Source organism: Perca flavescens, chromosome 9 (assembly GCF_004354835.1).
Source record: "Perca flavescens isolate YP-PL-M2 chromosome 9, PFLA_1.0, whole genome shotgun sequence".
Lineage (NCBI taxonomy): Eukaryota > Metazoa > Chordata > Actinopteri > Perciformes > Percidae > Perca > Perca flavescens.
This window is the reverse complement of record NC_041339.1, coordinates 6,478,520-6,506,154: the sequence shown is the minus strand read 5'-3', so window position 1 is coordinate 6,506,154 and position 27,635 is coordinate 6,478,520. Positions and strand designations below refer to the sequence as shown.

The following is a 27,635-nucleotide window of genomic DNA, read 5'->3' as shown; positions in this document are numbered from 1 at the left end:
ACAAAGAGAAAGTAAAACAGAGAGAGTTATAGTCAGAGAATAGAAGAAAAAAAACAGGCTGCGTGGTTCATATAACTAAAAGTAGTTATGATGGGAGGAAAGGAGGAAGTTAGTTGACGTTATAGGGCCGCAAAGTCTGCGTAGGGAGGAGGTCAGGTATGATGGACGGATCACCGAAACATCAGGTTCTACAACAAGAGACTGCTGTTCGTTTCCAACCAACAGTCAACGTTTTGTTCATAGCATGTAAAGTATGTATCTGTATTTTAACCCAAACCAACGTCTGTCCCTACACCTAGTCTATATCGACGAAATTTAATTTCCAGTTTAAATTCTGCTGGACATCCCTCGTTTTCGGCCGAATGTCCGTCACCTTCCGCTTCCTTTGTGTTGGCATTCTAAACTTCGGTGGATTTAAGAGGACTATGGTTAACTGCTCCTTAGATCTCTGCAGGGTAAATCCAGTTTTCTGTTGCACGACAAAAACAACCTTTGAACGTACACCTTACACCAAAACAAGTTCCTTCTCGAGGCTGTTTTGCAGAGGCACCGTTGCTCTGTCCAGCGCTTAGCACTGCTCAAGACGATTGTGATTGGTTTAAAGAAATGCCAATAAACCGGAGCACGTTTTTCCCCCATCCCGGAATGCTATGTGGACTAGCCAGACCTTCCTCTGCAACGCTGTGGAGGAATGTCTGGCAATGCGAGACTACTGTCTGTACAGTCTATGGTACGGACTCGCAGCCTTGGGTTTTTCTTTGATGATCCTCATAGGTAAACAACACAACGTGATTGGTTGATTTGTCTTTATTTGAGTTGCGATTGCTCAGAAAAGAAAGTAGTCAGGACAAAACAACGGTTCCAATCGCTTTACACCGGTAACCAAAAAATAATAATAATGAAAACCAACCCTAGTAATTAGCTGCGTGTGCAAACAACCTATGGGGTCATTTATTGGGTAAGGACAGTTGTGTCCAGAGACAAAAAACTTAAGCAGATATCTGTCAGTATTATCACGGCTACGGGTACATCAGAGAGATAATTTGGACCTCAATAAGTGTCTACTTGCAGGCATGCCATGTTTGTGTGGGTCAGTTTGAATAAATATGAGCTTATAGGTTCTAGGGACTGTGTGTGTGTGTGTGTGTGTGTGTGTGTGTGTGTGTGTGTGTGTGTGTGTCCATGCCTTGTGTCTGATAGTTGAGTCTCCTCATCTCCACAGGGTCTGAGGAGTGGGCCAGCAGTGAGTCCTTGACCCCCGCCATGTGCTCATCCTTGGCTGGAGATGTTCGTTTCCTGGTGTAATGAAGAAGTGGCTTGATGAGAGAAGGCAACCATGTAAGCAACTCAAAGTTCAGGAACGCTCTCGTCGTTAATTTAACCATTTATTGCCACAAATGGAAATACAGTTTTGCTTGTTGCTGATGGCTGAAACAGGGAGCGCTATGCAGAAACCCCATTGGGTGTAAAAGAGTGAGCCAAAAGAAAGACATTGAAAACCATTTTAAACTTTAAGTCATGTTAGGACTCTGAACTAGGAAGGTGGAGGCTGGGGTGATGGAAGCGAAGCGTTGCCAGCGGCAGCAGTGAGTGAAGCAGCGGCAGCGTAGCAGGGATCAGTGAGGAGGGAGTCACCGCCTTGATGTGACAATGGCTGTGTATAGAGTGCGTCTGATAGGAATGATATTCAGTCAGCGGGCGGATTGACTTCCATGTCCTGCATGAACTAACGCTAAGCTTAATTTAGTACTTCATCTCAATTCTGTTTAAAATGGGTGGAGGTCCAGATAAAAATGAAGTTTGTTTGAATGGGGAAATGCTGTAAGAACAGACAGAGGCACTAACCTTTCTTGTTTGCTGTGTCCACAGAAAGCAGGCAGACAGTGAACAAGGGAGCAGAGAGAGAGAGAGAAAGGATTAATTTACAAGTTGTCAGCAGCAGGGATACCACACAGAGTCACAGTGGACGAGAAGTGCACTTGACAGAGCACATTACAGCACCAAACTTATTACTCCTACTCCTCCCTTCGCTCTTTATCTGATCCACAGCCAGCTGAGCAGCTTCTCCTTCCAGCGTCTGAGATCTTCAGCTTACACACATCTTCTTTTATTGCTATTTAGAATTATATGATCAGTGGGAAATATGAGATGTTGGTGGTCGCTTCTCACTGATACTAGGGGTGTTTTCACATACAGGCCAAAAAGTGGACCAACAGAAAAGTTCTTTTTGCGTTCACATTGTCAGTTTACTTGAAAGAGGGCGCAGTTCTCTTTCTGGTCCACTTCAGCTCTGATGGGGCCTCAGGGCTAAAATATATATAGGAACCTGAAGCGTGTTGTGTTTACAATGTCAACCCATTCCCACTCCCAACTCGTCAAATACTGACTCTCGGTCAATGTCTCTTAGTGTAAGATACCAACGCAAAAATCACCCTTTAGCGTCTGTATGGAATGCACCAGCAGCTCAACCGCGGGGCTGTAAAATGATGTAGTATTAATAGAGACAACTGTAGAGAGTAGTATGAAAGACTGTCCACTTTGTGCACTGTGCAAGTATCTTGTTGCCAACTTAAAATCTTTTTTTTAAGCTTGAACATGTCCCTGCCACATATCAAAATAAATAAATGCATTAAAATGTAAAATGCAATGGTGTCTGGTATCTCTTCATATAATACAATGTACCAGGATAAGAGAGGAGAGAAAATAAGCAATAGGGTTTGTAAGAAATGTGGTCTCGAAGGATAGGTTTGCATGTTTTCTAGTCTATACAGTACTCCCAATCTCATATGTATGTTGAGTTGTTAATCCATGTAATGATTTCTTCTGTCCATATTGACATCCCTTCCTAGCAACAACTACACAATCCTCAATCCTCATTTCTAAATTCAGCTAAGGTTAAAATGAGGTTTAGAATTTTTCTAGAAATCAATTTCCTCTTTGTGTAGTAGTAAAATGTGCTCCACACACACATAACCCTCTGATCTACTCTACTAGTGTATTTATGTCCATGTGGAAAGCTACAAGCCAAATCTTTGTTTCTGGATCTTTTCGAGGAAATCATGATGTATCTGCCCATCGCAGGTTTCTTTGTGAATATCCCTGAAAAATCAGTATGGCATCACGTTTATTTCATAACTAATTACTCTTCGCGCACCAATTCAACAATCGAGAGTTGTACAGGCAGCTATAGAGCATGAATCAAAACATAGGGAGAGGGAAAGAATGGAACCGGCGCGTATAAAACTAAGCAGCAGGATAACCCTATCCTGCTAAACAATTTCCACGTTAGCTAAGGCTAGCTCAAATGTTAGCAATAAGGGTACATACGGACATTTCAAAAGCATCGCGCATATGCCAACAACAGAACGGATGAGAGCCACTTATATATTCCTTTATTTACGGTGCTCTCTCGCTACATAGTTAATAAAGACGGAAAAGCTGTTCTTCGGCCGGGACACTCTGGGCTTCCTGAACGATAGCTGTCAATCAAGGTAAACTAAGGAGGTCTGTGGGTGAGATCACCTTCAAAGTGACTAATCATAGCGGGGGTAGTGCCTCCTTGGTTTCTGCACCAAAATGTCAAAAGTCAGTTTCATTCGGGTGAGCAGAAATCAATTTCCCTAGCAGAGTTTACCTGCGAGAGCGTGTATGCCCTCCAGAGCAGTGGTGGGTGCGATACTGCAATATTTGGTCTCAATCCGATACCAAGTAAATACAGGGCCAGTATTTCCGATACCAATACGATACCGATACGATACCGATACGATACCGATACTTTTTAATAGTTAAGGTGGATGCATCATCAAATTCCTATATCTGAATGAATTTTTATGACCTTAAGTGTTTTTGTGATTATACCTTTGGATTATCAATGACTTAAAACCCAGGAAAGACTTTTCATATGCTTGAATAAGTCTGTTGTGTTACCACTGTATCATGCAGCCTTTTTACAAATTATACTGCTTGCTGTTGTTTAATTTATGGCCTGAAAATATAGCCACACAGCGCTCCTCTTCCTCTCTGCCGTTCTTCTGCTCCGTCTCTTTCCTGCTTGTGTGTGAGTGCGCCGCTGAGTCGTGTGACGGTACAACATCAAATCACAAGAGGGGGGGTGGAGGAGCAAAGTGTGCCTGCAGTGAGCGGCATTTGAAAACACTTACACAGACCCAGACAGCCAGGTCGCCTCTTTGATGAAACCGCAGCAGTGCATACTGGAGAGAAACTGAAACTAAAGTATCGATCTCATTACACTGGTATGAATCAATATCAATACCAACGTTGGTTTCGATATTATCGATATTCGGATCGATCTGCCCATTGCTACACAACATGGGTGCGTTGTGGCTGCTCTGTGCTGCTAAGTTTTATACGCACAGGTGCCATTCTTTCCCTCTCCCTATGTTTTGTTTCACGCTCACAGCTGCCTGTACAACTCTTGATTGTTGAATTGGTGCGCAAAGAGTAATATCTGCGCGCAGGGCTTTTAATTAACTTTTTTGATCACCAGCCAACATGGCTAGTAGATTTTAAAAGTTGCCAGCCAATCAGATTTTCCACTAGCCATGTTTGTTTTTCTTAACTAACTTTACTTGAATATCAGCTCCTCTGGTTTGTTTTGCTCCGTTCCGTTCGTCTCCTCCGTCTCAGCGTCGCTCGTAATCGATCGCACGCACACGCTAGCCAACGGTTGTCTGACGCGTCACGACTTGGTGTTCAAGGGAAATGTAGGATTAGTACTACAAGCAGTGTTGCCAGATAAAGATCACGTTTCCAAGCCAAAGACATACACACAAAACTGCCCAAATTTCTTGGCAGATAACAGACCAATCTGGAAACACTGCATCATTTCTGCAGCCTACCGATTCAAACGGAGGCTTCGCTTCATTCATCAAAAAATGCAGTATCACAAAGCTTAATATATTATGGAATAAAAATACATTACACAACGCAAGCTCAACTCACTTTTCATAGTGTACTAAAAGAAATGTAAACTACTGAAAAGTAGGAAAAAAATCAATCAACAATCTACAATACCATTATATATTTAGGAAAATATGGGCTAGCAATGCAATAAATATTTGATTTATAAGAAGGAAAGATGCAAAACATCAACTTGGTCTAGGAAGACCAAGTGATTTCAGTTTGAGTTGCTTTCCTCTGAGACTCCCCAGTACCAATATTACTAAACATATCCTGACACATCAAGAGAGAACGAGCAAAATGAGAAAAAGACTAAACGAGTGTTGCCATTCGAGCAGAGCAATAGCCATATGGAAGCCCCCGTCAGCCCAGTCAGCAGCTCCAGATGTTTGATCCAAGCACAGGAAGCGCGGGCCAACTGTTAGCCTGGAAGGGCAACGCCGCGGGGCAACTCACAGCGCCTTCCTCCCCATATGCCGTGGAGGGCCTTTGCCTTCAGGCCGGCTCAGCGAGAATAACTGTCTGTCTGTACTTCAGAAAATACTCCAGTCTGACCATTTCTTGGTGCCTGAATCTTGTTAAATGTTCTTGTCATCTGCTTGCGCTGAAGAAAAATGCCCCAGGTCTCTCTCTGGACTGGGCTTAAATGATCGCTCAGCTAGATGATATGAGGAAGAACACAATGAGCATGCACTGCTTCAAGGTATACTGACACTATTCCTGTCTTTATTATGACAGATAAAACAAAATGAACCTGTGTATGCTAGCATTGGGGGTGCAGGGCAAATGCCCCCCACACACACACACAAATATGTAGAAGGGATTAGATTTGTCCCCCACAAAAAAATAAGAAAGACAACCCACCCCCCAAAAGAGGTAGAAAATAACTGTTCAGGGGGCTCAAAACATGTACGGAGAACAAGAATTGTGTCTACTTGTGCTAAACTGGGGGGGCTAAAGAACACAACAGGAGCGTGAAAAATAAAGATAGATTCATGTTAATTTAAAATGTGGAGCTTCTGGCTTTAACAAGGTCTCGTTCTCTGACAGATTTGTTGAACATACATAACAACACGGTCTCACGGCTGTTTGTGAAATGGTCACGCCTTTTTTTTAAATGCATCGATTCGTGTACAGGACACAATTACGGCTTTTTTTTTCGTGAAATGGTCACGCTTTTTTAATGTATTGATTTGTGTTCTCTGAGTGCTCAGCACGGAATGGGAAGCATGTATAGGGAGGTTGGGTTTAGGAAAAGAACACGCCACACACCGACACGACCCGAGGTCTCTGGGGGGGGAACGACGGGACGGTTGTGTTTAGGGAAAGAAGAACGTGGAAAGGAGCCGTCAACCGTAAATAACGGGGAAATAAAAAGCCAAATGCGGGATGCAATCCCTGGTCTCCGGGGTGAAAGTCCTGTATTGCTTGACCCATCCACCACCCAGCCAACACAGTCTCACTCCCTACTCGTCAAATGTATGACGCATGGTCAAGGACCCTGGCGTCAAGTTTCAACGAAATAGGGGTACCCTTGACGTTATTTTTCGACGAGGGGGTCCGTCAGATAGACATTCATGTTATTCCCTCACCGTCGGATATCGACGAAAGAAAAAAACACGCCCCCCGCCCCTTTACTCGAAATTTGTGACAGTTATTGGTATTTTTAGCCCAATAACCGCTGTTTTAATCAACATTATTCACGAGATAGTATCATAGTTTATATGTATTTCTTTTTATGTTATTATTTCGGTATATTTCGGCCAGGGAAACTGGATTGCTTTTTTGTTGATTTATATTTTTTAAACTATAATGCTACATCTATCAACATTTATTTAGATGTTATCATGGTATTCATTTCTTTACTTTAATAATATTATTTCGGTCTTATTACCGGTGAAATATTACAGTATATGCTGTAATACAGAACATTACGATATGATCCGAGCAGGAAGCATTCAAAGCCGATAGGCCTATCCCACAATGCAATGCGGCCATTCATTTCAAAGAATCGGGCAGCGATCAGCTGGTCTTTAACGCCAGGATCGCTTCAATATACATATATACAGTCAGTGATTGTGTCACCAGCAACAACACGTTGCTCAGTTTTGTTCCAGTAAGTTATGAACCATAATAACGTTTAAAACGAAACCGCGGAAAACTCCGAAGTGACGTAGTACGTCCGCTCGGCGGATACGAAGATAAAAATATATAGGCCTAACATTCGTAATATTAATGTTTTTTTCTAATGTTGTATTTGAGGAGTTAAACAATAAAGATAGTTATAATATTAAAATACAGTTTCATGTATTTGTCTACGTTTAAACGAATCCGCGGAAGTGACGTGGAAATTCCACATCTCGTCTGTGAAAGAATGTTCCACGTTGTACGTGAGAATTTACACAATAAAATACTAATAATGAAAAAATTGTGTTTTATATTTAGCACTTTGATTTGCCTTATATATACTATATAAAAAACCTGTTTGAGTGTTTAGAAATACAGCCTAATGGCTTGTTTGACTAATTTGCATTTGTTTTGAATTGTACTGTTGTGAAAAACAATAAACTATATACAAAGAGAAGCATTTTTTATTTTATTTTCCATACATAGTTATTTAAAAATGCAATTCTCTAATTTTGCAGTTGATGAATATTAATAGCAAAGACTAAAGGGGTAAAACATGAGTATATTTATGTGTGGGACTTAGTGATTTAAAATCACACTGCATTATAGTTGTTTTAAATAAATTACTTTTTTGAAATATCAATTTATGGTAGGCCTAACATATTCATTATTATATTCAGAAGATGATCCTCATATCAATCACCGTGGTTACAGCTTGTAGCCATCCTAACCTTTGTAGCCTTTACTGAGACTACCTGTTCAAAATTAAGAAGGGACTAGTTTTAAGAAGCATTTTCAGGAAATTAAAAGGATAAGCAGATTGTTACCAAGGTTTTTGTTCACTGAGTAAGATGTATATAGCTTTGTTTGGGTATGTATACATATACAACATTTGTATATATATGGCATTTTTGGCACACTTCTACCTCAGCACTACTGCACAAAGACAAAACTCACACATCTCATTCAACCATTTCACAAGCTGAGAAAAGGGTCATGACATGGGTCAGAGCAGTGGTTCCCAACCTTTTTCCTTGGTGCCCCCCCACTCATGTCTAAGAAAAGCTGACCCCCCTCCCTTTGAAACTGAAGTTGAGGTAACTCTCGAGATAGAGCTGGGTCAGAGGATATCAGAGGTCATAAATGATGAACCAATCCATCGGCTCTGCTCCTATAGGCCCAATGGTGTTCATATGGACAACATGCACCTTTGGCTGGAAGGCCCGTGTTGAAAGTGTGTGTTATCATTTAGAGCAGACACCCACGGTGAATCAGATGGTTTATGTTATACAAGGCTGCATTACAGAGAATTTTATTATGACTCTCATGAAGGTTGTGTAGAGGAATAGAAACCAGTCTCTCCAGGCAAGCACACAGAATATGGTCTGCTCTATCTTTATTCTCCATGCCAAATATGAGCTCTTATCCTCTGGCAGAAGATATGGGTAAACTTAACATTTCTAAACTATAAAAACATTGATGATGATATAGGCCTAATTCGGACCTACCTCAATTAAAACTTTAAACAATGTTACTTGAGATTGAGGGTGTGCAATAGCTTCATGATAGAAGCATGGTTGTGTTGCTCTTGTCACTGTTTGTGAAAGATGAGCAATAGATTGTTGCTGTGTGATGTGCTTCAGTCTAGACTATATCTTATAGTTAGTTCATGTTGTTTTTTATTTTAAGTATGTCAGCTGTATGATAAAACAATATGTCAAGTGTTATTTGTGAAGCATTTGAACTCAAGGCAAATATCCCTCTGGGGACAATAAAGTATCTCCTGCTAAGTGGTCTCCATGATGTGTAAAAATTAAAACGTTGTTGTAGGACTATAGCAAACACATCGTTGGAAAGGTCTCAACCTGGAGAGGAACATATGTCAGTCTGAAGAGGATACATTACTCCTGCTTTGAAATATTGACCTCTGAACCTTGAACCCAGTACATGTATGAAGGCCTGTCATTTAGCAACAGAAGGTGCTACACACATAAAACCAGCTGTTATAGAAAGCTCTGGACCTCAGCTGTCACGTAGATATGGTCACCAAATTACCTACTGTAAGCACTGTCAAATATGGTAATAAGCTATTTTCACCTATTTAACGATTCGATTTTTAAAATCTGATGACACCAGTGTGTTCTCCATCCCAAAAACCCCAGGGTGTATCCAAAATTATACACTGCCAACTTCTACTTATGAGAAATATACCAATATACTTTAAAACTACAACCCCCATAAGAAACGCCACAGAATCTGTTACAAAGCTTGAGCACTTGTAGTTTTTCCGGGGTGGGTGGGGGGACTCGTTCGGCTCCTCTTTCTGCTGTCTGCCGTGAAATGGCTTGATTCCATTTCAGATTGATGCTGCCCGCCGGCCGGCCGAGCACACAATATATGAGACAAATACATGAAACTGTATTTTATTATTATAACTATCTTTATTGTTTAACTCCTCAAATACAACGTTAGAAAAAAACATCAATATTACGAATATTATATATTTTTATCTTTGTATCCGCTGAGCGGGACGTACTACGTCACTTCCGGAGTTTTCCGCGGATTCGTTTAAACGTTATTATGGTTCATAACTTACTGGAACAAAACTGAGCAACGTGTTGTTGCTGGTGACACAATCACTGACTGTATATATGTATATTGAAGCGATCCTGGCGTTAAAGACCAGCTGATCGCTGCCCGATTCTTTGAAATGAATGGCCGCATTGCATTGGGGGATAGGCCTATCGTCTTTGAATGCTTCCTGCTCGGATCATATCTTAATGTTCTATATTACAGCATATATACTGTAATATTTCACCGGTAATAAGACCGAAATAATATTATTAAAGTAAAGAAATGAATACCATGATAACATCTAAATAAATGTTGATAGATGTAGCATTATAGTTTAAAAAATATAAATCAACAAAAAAGCAATCCAGCTTATCTGGCCGAAATATACCGAAATAATAACATAAAAAGAAATACATATAAACCATGATTATATCTCGTGAATAATGTTGATTAAAACAGCGGTTATTGGGCTAAAAATACCAATAACTGTCACAGATTTCGAGTAAAGGGGCGGGGGGCGTGTTTTTTTCTTTCGTCGATATCCGACGGTGAGGGAATAACATGAATGTCTATCTGACGGACCCCCTCGTCGAAAAATAACGCCAAGGGTACCCCTATTTCGTTGAAACTTGACGCCAGGGTCCTTGACCATACCACCAGTAGGGAGTGAGACTGTGTTGACCCAACCCAACCTCCCTACGCGGATTTTTGGCTTTTCATACTTCTCCCTACTGTAGTCGTGCCTTGCTCACGAAATATGCTTCCCATTGTGTGTACATTAAAATTCGTGCTCACCACATGAAAAAAAACGACATAATCGTGTCCAGTTCACGAATCAATAGATTAAATAACGTGACCATTTCACGAACTGCCGTAAGACAGTTGACGTTGTACATAAAGACCTTTGCACCTTCAACTGATGGAGAAAATGCACAAATTGTTGCCTAAAAATGCACCAGAATGCAGGAAATTAAGTGTTTGATGCTTAAAATGTTCTGGGGCAGGACCCCCCCCTACCCCTATGCCCTTGTATGCTTGCACTAATGATGGCCAAATGAAGCCTCCTTTAGCTTTGTCAACCATTTTGAGATCAAAGGAGAGGAAGGATGACAGCAAAACAGTAAAAACTCCCACACTTAGCTAAAATGGAAAAATTGAGCTGCTACACATGTCTTTTGATTTAATTAAGGCCATTATTTATAGATTTAGTTATTGAAAGAAATTTATGTATTTATAGTATTTATTTGACCACTGACAAAAATAGCAATCAATGCCTGAGTACATTGGAATTCTATGGCTTCCCTTATCCCCTCCCACGTAAGTCTGATTTATGGTTCTGTTGAGGCTCCATGCAGAGCTTTCTCCGTAGCCTACGTAAGTGGCCTGAAGTTTATACTTGTGCGTTGGTGTGTGCGTCAATCTCTTTAAGAGAACAGCAGGGCCGGCATGTTGTGTAAGTGGGGAGTGTGTGGTGGATCGAGGTGTGAGAGTGACGTTGATAGCTTCGGAGCGAGTACTGACTCTAGAGGCATAGTGAGAGAAAAAAAGTGTCCCTGTTATTTCTGACCACGGTCGGAAAAGTTAACCCTCTACTTGATTTCCTGTTGTTAAAGCTAAAGTGCGTAGTTTTTGTCTCCCCCATGAGGAATTCTAAATAACGAGATTTTAGAATTTAGAAAATTTAGAATTTAGAAAATTTAGAATTTAGACCCTTTTTAGGGGGGCTCCTCCACACAGTATGTAGCCAAGGAGACACAGAGGATTAAAAAAACATGATGGACTCTTGAATTTATGGGTGCGAAAGTCGCCGGACGACACCATTCTCTGAACATAGCCATACTGAGAAATGCAGAGAGAGTTATGTGGAGCTGATAGTCTTAATTAGCTTTGTAGCAACTCATTTGGCGATGGCTTGAATATAACGGACGTTCATTAATATAAAACAAGTTACGCACTAAAGCTTTAATGGAGAAGGAGAACGAGTAGGGTGGAATGCGACACTACCAAGCCACGGCCGAGTGACGTGAGTTGCCGCGGCGTGTAGTTACATTTTTTGTACCTATGTATGTACCCATGCCGTCGATTTAACTGGAAGCATAAATCTGCCTTTAGAGTTTTCTGCAATGTAACAGGACAGATTATTATATTAAAAAATGTTTGCTGTTTTTTCCATCAGACTCACCTTTTGAAGAGTAGAATAGCAATGACTATGATGATGATGAGAATGACCGCCAGCACGGGACCCATCACCCACAGCATCTCGGAGTCCTCGGTTTGTCGGGCCACCCCACTGTGGAGCTTCACCATGATGGGCTCAGAGAACGGGCTGGCTGCAAAAGTCCTCTGCTGCAAATGAGCAGGATGATCCAGAGTCAGTTCACACTCACTGAGTTACACACGACAGAGCAGAGTAAATCAGGACATAATACTGTCAGCATAGTGAGTATTGTACTTCATTTGGTTGTGCTTTTGGTTGGTGCTTCATCACCCTGGTTATATAGTCAACACATCACCAATCTGACATATATTTAGGGCTAAACCAATTTTATAAAATCCTTTTTAACAAAAACAAAATGACAAGATTTTGGTACAAATCTTTTTTTCAGCTCCTTCACACAAAAGTGGTGCATACTGTAGTCAACCCTCTCAAAATACAACAACACACACCCGTGAGCCCCGTCTCTGTGTGTAAAATAGAGTTTTTCCTGCATGCCTCTATGACGTTAGACATCCAATCACAAGCACCATTAGATCTTGGTAGAAGCATGCGGCATGCTTATTGGCTCATTGTTGCTGATGAGATTTACTCCTTAGGTATTGAAATTTGGTATCGAATGACAAGGCATTTTTTGATACTTGGTACTATTGAGGCAATTAGGTCGATGCCTAAAAAGTATCAAGGTTCCCTACACAGCCCTACATACAGTATAATGTGATAATCCCGCGCTTTGGCATTTGAGTTGGATGCTACCTGATTTAACAGGAACTTGTAATATGTTTGTCTGTCTGTAACTGATGTTGTATATTGTCCCAAGCAGGTCTCTTTTGAGAATCTTACCCTGTGTCTCAATGAGATTAACTGTTTAAATAAAGGTTAAATAAAAAGAAAACTCTCCAATGGCTGAAGGCCATCTACCACAACGGTTTCACAATGAAACCTTTTCCACCAACTCACACAGTGGCTGAGAAATCAAAGAACCGGTCTGTCTCTCTGTGTGCTGATGTGTCCAGGTTAGATTTGAACTTTATTAACACACCACGCTATCTTTTCAATGGAAACTAGTGATGGCCAAATGGAGCCTCATGAAGCTTCATGAACCATTTTCTTTATCTTCTGAGCCAACTACATGGTGATCTCTGCTCAACAAAGGGTTGAAAGTAGTGCTGTCAGTTAAACGCGTTAACGGTGTTAACGCAAACCCATTTTAACGGCGTCAATTTTTTTATCGCGAGACTAACGTTCTTTTTGGCCTAGCAAACTTTGTAGTTTTTTTCACATGCTGTTGCAACAACTAGTAACGTTAGAAAAACTACAACACTACACGGGATCTAGCTAGACCGGAAACACAACAACAGGCACGCCGCACACAAGTGTTTGGGCTTGTGAGCCAGCTAAAGAGTAGTAGGCTAATGTTACGTTTTGAGTGGATGGCAAGCGTGAGACGCCGAAATGGATGCCAATAAGATTCTGAATGGTAAATTTACTTTTAAAAAGTTGCCAAATGGTTCCACTGACAAGACCAAAGTGATCTGTGTGTTTTGTCGTTGTGAACTGAGCTATCGTCGCAGCACGTCCAGTCTGAAATACCACTTGATGACCAAGCACACAACTGATGCGAAAGCACAAAGCAAGCCAAACCACTTTTCCATGTTGATAAGAGCATTAAAATGAGAAAAAATAGTGGCACAAAAAGAAATCAAGGGACATTTAGAATAGATAAAAATGTGCGATTAATTGCGATTAATTTGAAGTTGACTATGACATTAATGCGATTAATTGCGATTAAATATTTTAATCGTTTGACAGCACTAGTTGAAAGCACACTGAATTGCCATTCCTTGAACCTTTTTTTTTAAACCAAGCGCGCCATCTAGTCGTTAAGTTATTAAGTAATTAAAGCCAGTATTTGCAAAATGTTCCAACAGCCAAAGAGTATAATTTCAGGTGCCCAGTGGGGAGTTTTCTCGTGAACACACAAGGTTATTGTTTATATTCAGTGTTTCTCATCTAAATTCATTTTGTGTATCCTTGAGGTCTAACAAGTGTGCATGTGAGAAACACAACCGGGCCCAACTAATCACATCCATAGCACTACCAGAGGTCAGAAACTCCACAGGGTACCATTTACCTGTGGAAGATAAATCAAGATGGTGCTCGACTTACACACTAATCTGAGGTGTACAAGGTCGAGGTCTGCAAACTGGTTCTCTTACTTTGGCCCAGCTTTTGTCAACACAAACTATGACTACAACTATTCATTAAAACCCCCCTTTTCTAATGACAAAACTAAAATTATGCCAAAATGTGAACTATAAACGGATATATTTATGAAAACTAAATGCAGCCACAATGCTAACAAAAATATAACAAGAGGCCGCAACAAAAAAGCTGGGAAAAGCTACCAAAAACCTGCAGACCAACAGACAGACATTAATAAAAAGCTAAGCTAACATTAACCTGACATTATAGAGGGCTATGAATGTGGATGTAACACTTATGGCACGTTTAGTTGACTATTGTTTTGGTGTTAATATGGGATATTAATAAGAATTGCAATAAGAGTGCAGGATTAATGTGCTGTCAACCATTTATAGCATAGGGACAGTTTTGCATTAATATTATCAGACATTTTAGCAGGTCTTCTCAAGGAGAACACAGAGAGTAAAGCAGATGAGTGAATCCATCTCCAGAATGATTTGCTGCTCTGCAGTGGAGAGCACAGGTAGCTGGAATAATGAACAGTGATCAAAAACGACAGAGAGTACCCAACTACGTGCAAACAGCAGAGTGTGGGAATAACAGCCATTTACTGAGGAGAGGCAGTCAGTTATGTTACAGTGGTATTAGTCTCACGTTGCCAGACCTTCCTCCACAGCACTGCAAAGGAGGGTCTGGCTAATCCACACAGCAATCTGGGATGGGAGAAAAGCGTGTTCTGGTTTATTGGCATCTTGGGCAGTGCTAAGCGCCGGACGGAGCCACGATGCCTCTGCAAAATAGCCTCTGGAAGGAACTTGTTTTGGTGGAACATGTGTACGTTCAAAAGTTGTTGTAGTCGTGCAACAGAAAAGTCAGATTGGACAGATAGTCTAGCTAGCTGTCTGGATTTACCCTGCAGAGATCTGAAGAGCAGTTAACCATAGTCCTCATAGAATTACAACACAAAGAAAACGTAAGGTAACGGACATCTGACCGAAAAGAGTGACATCTGGCGGAATTTCCGGCGGCACCGGAGCAATCCCGGAAGTGGAACGTCGTGGATATAGACTACAGTGGAATAAACAGGTCATGGGGGCCTTTTTTGCTAACCCTGCCATAGATGAGAACACCTATAACTATGGCAACTCTACACAACCAGGATGGCATCAACGAGGTGCTGACAACTCAATCCAGTGTCCAGAAGGAAATGCTGGCATTGTACGTTTCTGCAAACCACGGATACATGCATGCATGATACTGCTAGCCGTTCTCATTTTCTACTCGTCACATTCCGACGCTTTGTTAGGACCCATGGCCGTCACTTTTTGGTCGCGTCTAGATGGGGATCGAAGAGCCCCGTCGACGGTTGAGAAAAAAAAATTCTGGTGACTGGCTGAACAGCTGTAGTCCCAGAATGCTTTGACGAGTTCACGATTCAAGAATGCCTAAAATGTGAGTAAAATGAACATACAATTTTGGTCATAAGACTAAAACTAAGTTGTATTAAATAGTTGCCAAAATGAACTGCCCTTCTCATTAATGTATACTAAGTTTTCCCACGGACCAATCGAAACATTGGAAAAATGATGACCTGTTTCAAATAACCAACAACCAGTTTTAAATGAAATGGCCTAAAGCTGTGTACTACGGGGAGGGTGACATATTTTGAGGAAACATTTGGCAGCTATACTTTTTGCAGTTCACCTGTCTTTGACAGCTGACCCACAATGTTACATTTTGGACACTTGTGGGTGTTCAGTGAGGCAGGACTATATATGACACTATGGAGGATGCTGCGCGCACACACACACACACACACACACACACACACGCACACACACACACACACATGATTTATTTTTCATGCCACTTTCTACTTCTACTCCGCTACATTTCAGAGAGAAATATTGTACTTTTTACTCCACTACATTTATCTGACAGCTTTAGTTACTAGTTACTTTACAAATTCAGATTTTTGCACACAAAACACATGTAGTTTATAGAATCCGAGGAGGACAGTGAATCAAAGGTGAGACAGACAGAGGCAGGCTGCTGTGTTGGCTGTGCTGGCTAAGGTAGTGAAGAGTCCCCTCTGAGGCCAGGGAGGAAAGGAAGCAGCACAGTGGAGGATCCGCATCAGTGACATCCTGAAGACAAATCCAATAATGCAAAACAACTTCACATGCCTTCTGGACAGCCGTGGAGACCTGAGGCTGGCCCTGGCTATTTCCCTGCTATCATTAGACAACATGGCAGTCTCTCCTGTATCCAAAGCACACAGGAAAACACTCACACTGCTGCCAGGAGACACAATGTCTTTGCATGTGTCGGGCTGAGCAGGTTGTGCTGCCATTATCCATCACTCTTTGAGATGGCTTCAAGGCTATCTTTAGCTCTCATAGAAAAACATTTTTGAACCAGTCTTACCATTGCTATATTGTAGACCTTTTTTAGTGTTGTATTTGTGTAAGTGTGTATTACCCAATACGTACAGTAAAGGATGATTCCACATTATTAAAACTTGGGTCTTGTTTTTGTCCATCACATCTATCAGTTATGAGAACAGTGGATATGTCATGATTGTGAGTTTCTGTTATGTTCTGTTTCCTGTTTAATTTTGAAATCTGTTTTCTCCCTTGTCTTGTCTAGTTTTACTTCCTGTCTTTAGTTTCCCGCCCTTGTGATTGTCTTATGTGTTTCACCTGTTTGCCCAGCCTAGTGTCCGGCCCTTGTTAGTCCTCGTTACCTGGTCTATTTAGTCTCTGTTCTGTCTTTGTCTCTTGTTGGTTCATTGGATTCTCTTGCTGTGTATTCTGTTGGTGTGTTTGTGCATGGAGTCTACCTTTTGTCTCAGAGTTCCAGTTTTGAGATCCTGTTCTGTTGTTCTGGAATTAGTTTTTGCCTATTACTTTCTGGACACTTTTGGTATGTACTTCATTTTTGTTGGTGAAATAAATCCTTTATCAACAAACTTCCTCCTGCTCTCTGCATTTGGGTCCTCCATTCCCTGCAACTTGTGACAGGATTGTCAACTTCATTGCTTAATAAGGGAACGTGTTGACATCCAAGGTCAACAAAAATAAGACCCAAGTTGAGCTTCATACTTGCTCCGGAGCTCTGAATCATATCTCTAATGATGTTATGTTCCGTGCCGAGGCTTTGGAACGTGTGTCGAGAAATCCTCGAAATTATCCGTGAAGCGCGTATCAAGTAGCTAGCTTGATGTTGGCGAACGCAAGTTGCTTCTGCTACAACAGCGTTCTAAGGCCATCGTAGGAAAAAAAAATTATGTAAAGGACCCGGGAGAGAGCGGTAATATTCCGATTAAAAAAAACTCAGAATTTCTAAGATTAAAGTCGTAAATCGGGGTATTACTGCATGTATACACTTTAACTGGGGTATGATCGGTTTAAGCGTCTGCACATGCTCCAACTGCCCCTCCCCACTTCCCTGGAAGGGTTTTTGAACCCGAACTAATCCGTCAGCGCGCTATGAGTCGTAGTCGTCGCTATGATAATATGCAACAAAACAGCGTTGGCCGAATCAGCGGGCCATCAGCAGCAAAGAGTCTGCGGTCCATCAGTTTTACTCCACGCCGAAGCAGCAGCGGACATCGGGAGATGGCTAAACAGATAGTCCATCTCCGGGGCTGTCAGCGCTGTGTCTCGGCTAAACGGTGGAGGGACCGAGCAGCCTACGCTGCGGCCGCTGGCTAACGTTAATGTTAGTTAGCTTTCTTATTTCACCCGACCAAGTTGTAAGTCGCCGGGCGAGGGCACTGGGCTTTCCTATGCTGTGACAAGAGTGTGTAAATTTGACTAATTTACTGGCCGTTCAGTGTTACTGGAAGAGCAAGCTAGTTGTGCATTGGCAGAGCACCACCTACTGTACCGGAGGTAGAGTAACTCCGTCATTCTTCCCATTCTTCCCCGTTCATGTATTCGGGGAGAACTGGCATAACCCGGTTATTGCTGTGCATGTAAACGCACTGACTGACTATGGGCATGTACAGTATGTCATAGCCTACCAAGAGCCTGGGTCTACCGAGGTTTCTTCCTAAAAGGGAGTTTTTCCTCGCCACTGTCGCACTGAATGCATGCTCTTGGGGGAATTACTAGAATTGTTGGGGCTTTGTAAATTATAGAGTGTGGTCTAGACCTACTCTATCTGTAAAGTGTCTCGAGATAACTCTTGTTATGATTTGATACTATAAATTAAATTGAATTGAATACAACACCACTTCAAAAAAGCCAAACTAACAATTTAAGTTGGGGGGGACTCAAGAACAGTCCAAATTTAATCTGAGACATCCTGACTTTTAGTCCCCAGTAGTAATTTCAAACTTCAATGCTGTGTCTTTGAGTACGTAGTGCGTTTACTCTGACCAAGTGTGGCCAAATGCAGTGCAATGTGAGTACCAGGATGCTGTACTCATAGCGGTCAAAATGTTGAGAATGGATCGGTGGACACTACTCGCCCTCAACAGACGCCATCTTTGCTGAAACGGCGAAACATGAACTATACAACTGTTATATTCACGCGTTATTGTTTTTTTATATACGTACCACTATACTGTTATACTGTAACTGTCAGTTAAGTGAGAAAAACAAGCCGGGTGGACGACAATTGCTGGAGGTAAAGCTTCGGCTGCAATTTACCATTAAACTGAAGAAGATATTTCACGACCTGGTCATCATGATATGATAAAAGTATGCTAGAAGCACACTCTCATACACATTCAATATTATAAGAACAGCTGATTTCTGGCGCAGTAAACCACTCCAGTGGGTAGGCGTACTTTGTGCGTACTATGAAATAGAATCCTGAAGGCACCACTGATTGAACAGTCAGTGCTTGACGGCGGTGAGTGATGTGAGACAACACTACCCTGTTGAAATGTACGCACTTGCACAAGTGTTCACTGTGCACTACATGTGCTATCACAGTATAATATAATAAGTATCCTAATTGAGACACACTACACAACTGCTGGATCCTACATTTCCCTAGAATCTATTTGTCAGACATCTTTAAAACTCCACACCCCCAGTTTGTAATGCAGACTTTGTGTTATTGATGTGTAGTCTCAAGTGATGGCACTCAAACATGATGCAGTGACAGAACATCCCATCATTAGAAGATGTGAAACATATCATTGCATCATTAACCTTCAAAGAACAAAAAACTATTTATTTTTCCATCCTGATTAGTGAGTCGCGGTGCAGATTTGTAGCCAGTTGGATATTGGCAACGTAATAAACTTTAAATAGGAGTTACATGGATCAATTTGCAAGGCGTAACTCACTTTAAGTAACTGTGCTGCTTGTCACTTAATGTTCTGTGAGACAAGTGCACCAAGTTGGACTGTGTTAGCGAATGGGACTATAAATATTCCTGTAAGCCTGACGGGGCTCTGGCTCAACAAGGCTAGCTCCAGCTCCGTCTGCAGCTCCTCTGGGTGAAAGCTGTAAACACAATTGAAGAATGCTGCTTGTTAAAACAATGTCACCCCGTGAACTGGCTTTGCTTCCTTATTGATTCATTAATTTCAACACATTTTTCACGCTCTCTTTCTCTCCGACGTTCATTGTGAGAGCGCGTGACATCAGGGCTGACAACTCCAAATGAATTATACCGTGCGTGACCTTTGTGGCTGCGAGAGATTCGTTGAACATTTGTCATGTTGTGGAATGCTGAAACGAAACAGATGCATTTCGACATGCCATGGTCTCAGACCCTTCCAAGCACATCAACACATACTGTATATACCATAGATCTAGTACATTTGGATGGCTGTTTACTTTGCTCTCCAGATGGAATTCAGTATCCTAATCCTTCTGAATAATCAAACCAAGCGCTTTGATCTGAATGTATCTGCTATACTTTACCTTGAAAATCCATTTACATTGTGTATTAAATATATTCTAGCTGAAACTGTAATTTAAAAGGTACAAAAAACTTGATTTAGAATCAAGTTCTTTCATCATTCGAGGTACTGTGCAAAAAAAATGAAACAACAGCTAAATAACTTATCATGGACATACTCATGAGAAGCATATTATATATATATATATATAAAATCAAAATGTGAGCGTCAAACACTTTTTTGCATTAATTTATGGTGGAAATGCCTTCATCTATAAAAAGTAAAACACAAAATTGAGTAAAGAGAGTCATGGCTTTTTTTGTTGGTCAAATAGTCAGTAGTAATTAGGGATGTACCGAATCCAGATTTTTGGGGTTCAGCCGAATACTGAATCCACTGGTTAAGATTCTACCGAATCCAAAACTGAATACTGAATCCTACTCCCATCCTCAGTCCATACACAGTAAAGTGGGTTAAAGTTTGTAGCTGTGACTGTCCTTCCTTTGCCGTACCTGAAGTTGCTGCATTTCGGCTGCTGTCTGTAGATTCCTTCATGCACAACTCGTATTCTTTCGGATGTTTCATACGCAAATGTTTTAACAGCGGCGATGTTGTGGATTGTTTACGGTCCTTGCCACCACGAGACAAATCGGCATTGCAAATTGAACATGTAGATCGACTTAAATCGGCTTCTTTTGACTGAAAGTACTGCCAAACAACACTTTTTCGGCTCACGAGTTCCATGTTCATTTTCTCACAGCCTACTGCACTGAATGGTCCACCTACGTAAACACCTTCCCGTAACCAACGGCGGTGTCATTACGTCAACCAATGTAGCGCAAGCGTAGGGTTTGGTTCAGTTGAAAAAAATTATAGTCAAAAAGCCCAATATTTGGCCGAATCCTGGATTCGGTACATCCCTAGTAGTAATAATAATAATAAAAAAACTAATTAAATGAATAATTTCTTATTTTTCTTTGGTATTTTTTTTCTTCATATACAGATATGCAATGATGATTGCTGGGTAGTCTGTATGCAAATGTTGTCCAATGTCAAGTCTCTATTTGATCATGTGACAAGACAATATTACGGTAGCTAGTTTAGGCACAAAATCTGTCAAGACTGACAAGGTGAGCACATCCGCAAGCCAAGCAAGCAGTCGTGTCTTTCAGAACACTTTTTGTTTTCATTCAGAGCAGAAAGCAGGGAAGCTTGAATTACCACATACATGTAACAACTGGGCAACTAGATATTAAAGCCATTTTTTTAACATAAACCTGTTTCATTTAAATACTACAGTAGATGTAGATGCAGTTATGTGGATGTTCAAAGCTACGTATTGATGTTTACTTTTACCTCACCCTTTGGGTGGGGGTGGGGGGGTTGGGTTGGCGGGTAAAATAAGAAACAAGTGCTGAGATGAGATGGGAAATAAGAGAGGAGTGTGCAGATTAGAGCAAAGACGACACGCTCCAGTGAGAATATGGGGGTGTAAAAAAAAAAAAAAAAATCCATACAGATTATTCAGTTCATCACCCCGGCTTCTCTCACATTTACCATCAGCCAACCATAATTAATATCATCACTCCCAAGTCATTCTCCATGAAGCAGACATCACTTTTCTCCTCTGGTATCCAGCCTGACACATGACACGTGCTACACAATATATTTCCGATATATATTTATATATATATTCCTTATCCATCATTTATCATAACGACTATATACTGCACACGCGTTGCAGTGTGTGAATAATTGCCATCCACATCAGAAGAGTGAGTGTGCACCAGTTGGCAGCCAGCTTGCTCAAGGCTCATCCTCCCACAGCCAAACTGTCTCTCCTCCTTCCTCTGATATCACTGCACCATTTCACCGCTCGCCAACAACCACATGGCAACTAAAAGTCTTATTTTCTTGCTTTTTGTAAGTACCTTTTGTGATACATCTCCTCTGTACCGTTTCCTCTGTCACCGATACAATAACAATGCTGCTTTTAAAAGGGGGGGCAATTGGACAGTAGGAAAATTGTGAGGGAATTCTGGGGATTTGATTGGTTATTGATGATTCTGGTCCCAGTTTATATCTTACTTTGTCTAATATCCATCCTTATTAATCTTCATCTTAGTGGATTTACCCTGCAGAGATCTGAGGAGCAGTTAACCATAGTCCTCATAAATCCGCCGGAGTTTAGAACGCCAACACAAAGGAAGAGGAATCTTAACAATGATTTTAAATTGTTCTTCTGGAATGGAAAATAAGTTTTATGACTTTTTTTTCTTCTAGAAAACACCTGGCACACTGGAAACTGCAAAGGCAACAAGGAAATCGGGTCACCCCACAGGCATAAATAAGCCTTTATGCTGAATTTTAGACTCAATGACATGTAAGGCAGATGTTTATGTAGTGCACTGGCAGACGTGCGTTCTTTTGATTATAAAGTTGTCAAGAAAGCTTACATTTCCGGTTTTGCATGCCACTGGGATAACATCTTAACTTTTTATTTTTCTCTTGTAGGTAGTGGTGCAGTGGTGAGAGAAATTACGCATCAAGTCAAGTGGAATGATGTCGTTGATTAAGTAGTGGAGGGAGTGGAGTTGACTTGATGAAAGGGCTTTTAATCAAGCAGAGGAGGGTGTTTGTCAGTAAGCAAATATTTGAGAGGTGTCCTGTGGAGATTTTTTTAGTAGTGCTATGGAGCAATATTTTAATGAGTGGGTTCCTGTTTTGCTTGTATCTTGTGCTCTACTAGCTACGAGGATGCATTGTATTGCATGTGAGCTAGGATGAGGGTGATGCAATTTCCATTCCCGCTGCTAGTTTCACCCTATTCCACTGAATATTACTGATATTCTGTGCTTTTGCAGGACCTTTTTTGCTGCTGGGGCTCGAGGCACACAACTGCCTTTGCCCTGTTGTAAGGCCACTGAACACCCAATACAGTACCGTCATTTAGCTTATGGCCAAAATGAGATGAGCGACCACAGGGCCCTCAAAGTGAAGGGGTGAACAATTGTTCAGCAGACTGTCCTCCCCCTGAAAAACACCCACATACATCGTTTTATGTTTTACATAGCATACCCATATGTCTTTATATTGGCCCGGTATAGGCGCCGGTAGCCTACTGGCAGTCTGGCACACGTGGGTGCTCAGTGTTTTTACCTGTGGGTGCTTTAAGCTCCAGAGCACCCACGGAAAATACTGAGCACCCACGTGTGCCAGACTGCCAGTAGGCTACATTCATTTAAAATTAAACATTGCAGTTGGTGCTAAGTGGAGCGTCTGTCATAGTGTGATTGGTTACATCGCTGTCAGTCTCCTGCTCCATATCCTAGCTACCAATCACAGCATCTCTCGGATGAAAACGCCCCTTTAGTGATTCTTAATTTCCCACGAAGATGATCGCGGTTACGTGTCAGTTCAACTTTTCATCTCCACTCCTATCTGTACCATTTGTGAGAAGTGGCGCTGTCCTGAGTTGAAAGATAGCCTACTTTACGGCTTTATTATCGAGTTAATAGGCGTGTGTGTTTGTGTCGGCCGCTGTCCATTTCCTAAGGTTCTGAAATGCAAAAAGTTTTTGACTACATTTTTTTTTTTTCTAAAAGGGAGTGCACCCATGCGCACCCACGGAGGAGGAAAAAAAATTAATCGGCGCCTATGACATCAATGCCATTTTAGAATGCACTTCTTGTCACGCTGGCAGGCAATAATGGAACCCAAATGCAGAGAGCAGGCAGGTAGGCAGGCGAGATTTGAAGAGAGGGTTTTTTGATTCAAACACAAAGACACAGAGTCCTGTGAGCTGCAGCAGGCAAAAACCAATCCCAGAAAAAAAAACAAAGGTATCCGAAAAAAAAAAAAATCAAGCAGGAAGAATCAGGAGGAACAGGAATTGATAGGAGCTGACGCAGACACACACAAACTAACAGGCGTGGACACAAACGGACACAAACTGACGGGGTAAAGACACAAGACAATCTGACAAGAGACAAAGGGAACACAGAGGCTAAATACATGAGGTAATGAGCAAACAAGGAACAGGTGAGACAACGGGTGAAACACATCAGGGCTGGGCAGGACAATCAGACAGGTGGGAAAACACAGGAAGTAAAACTAGACAAGACAAGACCGAAAACCAGACTATCAAAATAAAACAGGAAGCAGAAATAATCACCAAAGAACAGGAATACACGATACAAACAAGAATACACAGTCAAAACAGGATAAACAGAAACACACAATGAACAAGGGAATGAGGAAGCAGAAATATGCACAACAGAGAGCAGAAATATACAGAATACAGATACAAAACAGTAAAAGGCAACAGAAATATACAAACAGGCAACAGAAATGTCCACAACAACAACACTTCTCACTTCTCACTTTCTACTGTTTTTGTATTTTGTTTTTTCATTCTTTTTCATTATTTGTATGAAATCATTTTATAATTCTTTTTTCCAATTATGCCTGCTGCTGTCTACTTGACTGGATATTTAAATATTTTCATTTGATTTTATATTTGTTTGATATTTCAGTTTGTACTTAGCTCTCATTTGCAAATGAGATCTTGATCTCAATATGATTTCTGTAGTAATTATGACGGTAACAAAGAAGGAAGCAATGTGACAAAGTATAAGAGTGCCAAATTTCGGCAGGTTTGGGGGGTGGATGGGTCAAACAAACACATGACTTTCATCCAGGAGATTGGGGGTTAAAGGAAACAGGGGGGTTTATTAACTTTACGGGACGAACAGAGTAACGTGCCTTTCAGCGTCACGTGCGTAACTGGAAGTGGAGTAACGTCTGATTTGAACCCGAACCACCATATTTTTGATCAACTTAACTAAGTAGTTTTGGTGTCTAAACCTAACCAAACTGGGACCATTTCACAACGTTAACGGCGTGTTTAAAACCGTGACCATTACCTTCTCTGGTTTAGATATGGGGACGTATTTCCTGCCACCACTAGGGGGCGCTAGTTTATGAAACCCTCCTGTGGGTCATGTTAAGGCGCTGACACACCAACCTGATTATCGGCCGTCGGACAGTCTGGCGAGGTCGGTGACTCAAGTCTGTTCGGTGTGTTCCGTGCCGTCGTCAGTCGGAGGAGCTGTCGGCATCCATTTTGGCCAATTTGACTTGTCGAATCGGCCGATGGGCAGTCGGACTCAATGACCAATCTGATTGGTGGAGTGCTAGCCCTTGACTTGCGAATCAGTGCACTTATGTTAAAAACATTTACCGGAAATTCCGAGCGGGAAATTCCGAGTGGGATGAGCGTGACGAATGCCTCTCAAAGTCTGACGAAAATCTTTCAAACTGACCTTTTCGATCAAAAAAACAGACAGATTCATCAACTGTATGGCCTATTTCTCACTTAAAATGTTTTCAGTAACACGTTTCGGTGAATTATTTTCGTAAAACATGAGATTGTATTCCGAACGAGCCGCCATAATGGTCGGCTTTGAAATTCGGGAGAAGCCAGACCCATCTGACACGTTCATCATTTTCGGTTTTCAAATTTCGCTGGCCGACAATTCAGATTAGCGCCACCTGCTGTTATGGAGACGTATTACGTCTCACGTGCGCGCAGAACGTACGTTCAAGTCGGTGTTGCTTCGGTGCGTTCCGAGGCACTTTTTGGACCGACGGGAGCCGAATGATCGGTCCGACTGCCTTTTTCTGCCGCCGGTCGGTCGGCCGTCGGGTTGGTGTGTCAGGGCCTTTAGAGGGTAGGAATAGGTTTGGAGGACTTGTTTGGTCCAGAGGCAGTGTACTGTAGGGTTTTCAGCCCAGTATCCAAAAGGGATTATGTCATGTTCATCCAAATTAAATGACAAAATATGTTGTTCGTCCCTCAAGTCCCTCAGGAACAAAATACAAGTTTTATAATCTGTCGCCGCTATGGACAGGACAACGTAGCTTCCCTTCCAAAACTGTTTGAAATCACTCCAATCTCCCGACTTTGTTTGAAATAGTCTGGAGAATAAACCTTGGAACCTTAACAGCTAAAAGGTGTGCAGCTTGATACAATGTGCAGCTCATCTGTCTCCTTGGCTCTTTGAGCCTTCTTTTCTCTGTACTACTTTTTGGCACTTCTGGCAGAGTATTGCCTACAGCTCTGAAAACTTTTTTCAATGATAATTTTCACGGGCTTTTAGGCGGCACAGTGGCATATTCTGAAGGATATTTATAAAATCTCAGGGGGGAGAGTTTGGAGGTGATCAATCTCAGTGGCACTAGCTGATAGATAGTAATCACTCAGCAGAGAAAAATGTACTGCTGCTACGTCTGCAAGCTGGAGAGAGGAGGTGGGTTGTGCAAAAAGAAACGTGGCTTTAATAGCAGTGGGAGGATGAACATTTTGCTATTGTTTCCATTGTCCATTATCTCCCCCCAAAAGAGCATTTGAGTCATAAAATAAGCAGAAAAACTGTGATTCTAATGTGTTTCCAGAATTTTAAAGACTTACGCCTCAGTCCGAGCCTTCCGCTCACAGCTCCTCTATCTGCGACAAACTGGATGCTATCCAGTAGGCTCAGTGTATTACCCACAATCCCCAGTCCTCTGCACTGCTCTCCTTCTTACTTCCTCTCCGTCTTTTCTCCTCAAAGTTCACCATCCCTCCCACATTAGGAGCTCATTCCAGCATCTGAGCCATTCCCTCTCCAATGATTGCAGCGTTTCTCGCCTTCTAAAGTACGTCTGTAAGTTTCCCTCAGGACCCCCCGCCCCCCCCATTCTTAGCAAACTTATCCCCCCATTAAGCTCCCTCTCATTTCTCTCTCCACCTCTCCCTCTTCTCCTCACCTCTCTGTCACTCCCACAGGGCCCTGCATTCAGAGGAAGCTGCTGTTCACCGCTCGCCATCCCTCCCTCCTTCCTCTGCTCTAAGTGATCGCACTGTTTATATGGCCTTTTTCTTTTAATACAATTTCACACGTCCCAGCTTGTTTACCAGCAGTGGGGGCCACAGAAAGCCGCAGTGCCCTTTTTGCTTCCGTCTCAAGCACCCACCCCCCCCCACCCACCCCTTCTTTCTTTCTTCCAGCCTGCCAGCAGCTTTGCAGTGGCAATAAAAGCTATAAGCTTACTTCCTGTTTTCAATGAATGTGATTAGGTTTCTATTTTTGTACAGACTCGAATCACATTCAGCTGAGTGTCATTTACTGAATCTGGGCTTTTCGCCGCTCTGTTCTTAACACAATGAAACAATCATGGTCCAAGGCTACACAAGCTTGATAACAGCCAGGTCGTGCTTGCTATGTGTTGACCCTCAACAAAAATTACCAGAAATTTCACTCCATGTCCATGTCCTATTGATTGTGCTGGCACTGTTAAAGGAACACGCCGACTTATTGGGACACAAATTTAGACTTTGTGTTGGCGTTCAAAACTCCGGTGGATTTATGAGGACTATGGTTAGGACTCCTCAGATCTCTGCAGGGTAAATCCAGACAGCTAGCTAGACTATCCGTCCAACCTAAGTTTTCTGTTGCACGACTAAAATAACATTTGAGCGTACACATGTTCCACCAAAACAAGTTCTTACCCGAGGCTATTTTGCAGAGGCACCGTGGCTCCGTCCGGCGCTTAGCGCCGCCTAAGGCGATTGTGATTGGTTTGAAGAAATGCCAATAAACCAGAGCAGGTTTTTCTTCCATCACAGAATGCCGTGTGCACTAGCCAGACCCTCCTCTGCAGCGCTGTGGAGGAAGGTCTAACAAT

The 27,635-nt window shown here is 41.9% G+C and overlaps 1 protein-coding gene across 12 annotated transcripts in view; it reads right to left on the bottom strand.

The window, feature by feature from the left end:
• ptprfa (protein tyrosine phosphatase receptor type Fa) overlaps positions 1-27,635 on the bottom strand; it is a 404,110-nt gene that overhangs the window by 54,588 nt on the left and 321,887 nt on the right. For 7 of the 12 annotated variants that reach the window (XM_028586901.1, XM_028586900.1, XM_028586904.1 and 4 more), the window contains 3 exons: positions 11,804-11,967; positions 1,846-1,857; positions 1,187-1,296 (listed from right to left, as the gene is read on the bottom strand). In XM_028586901.1, the coding sequence (XP_028442702.1) occupies positions 1,187-1,296; positions 1,846-1,857; positions 11,804-11,967 (286 nt within the window). The remainder of the gene's footprint in view (positions 1-1,186; positions 1,297-1,845; positions 1,858-11,803; positions 11,968-27,635) is intronic. The other 5 variants (XM_028586903.1, XM_028586905.1, XM_028586906.1 and 2 more) reach the window with 1 other exon arrangement.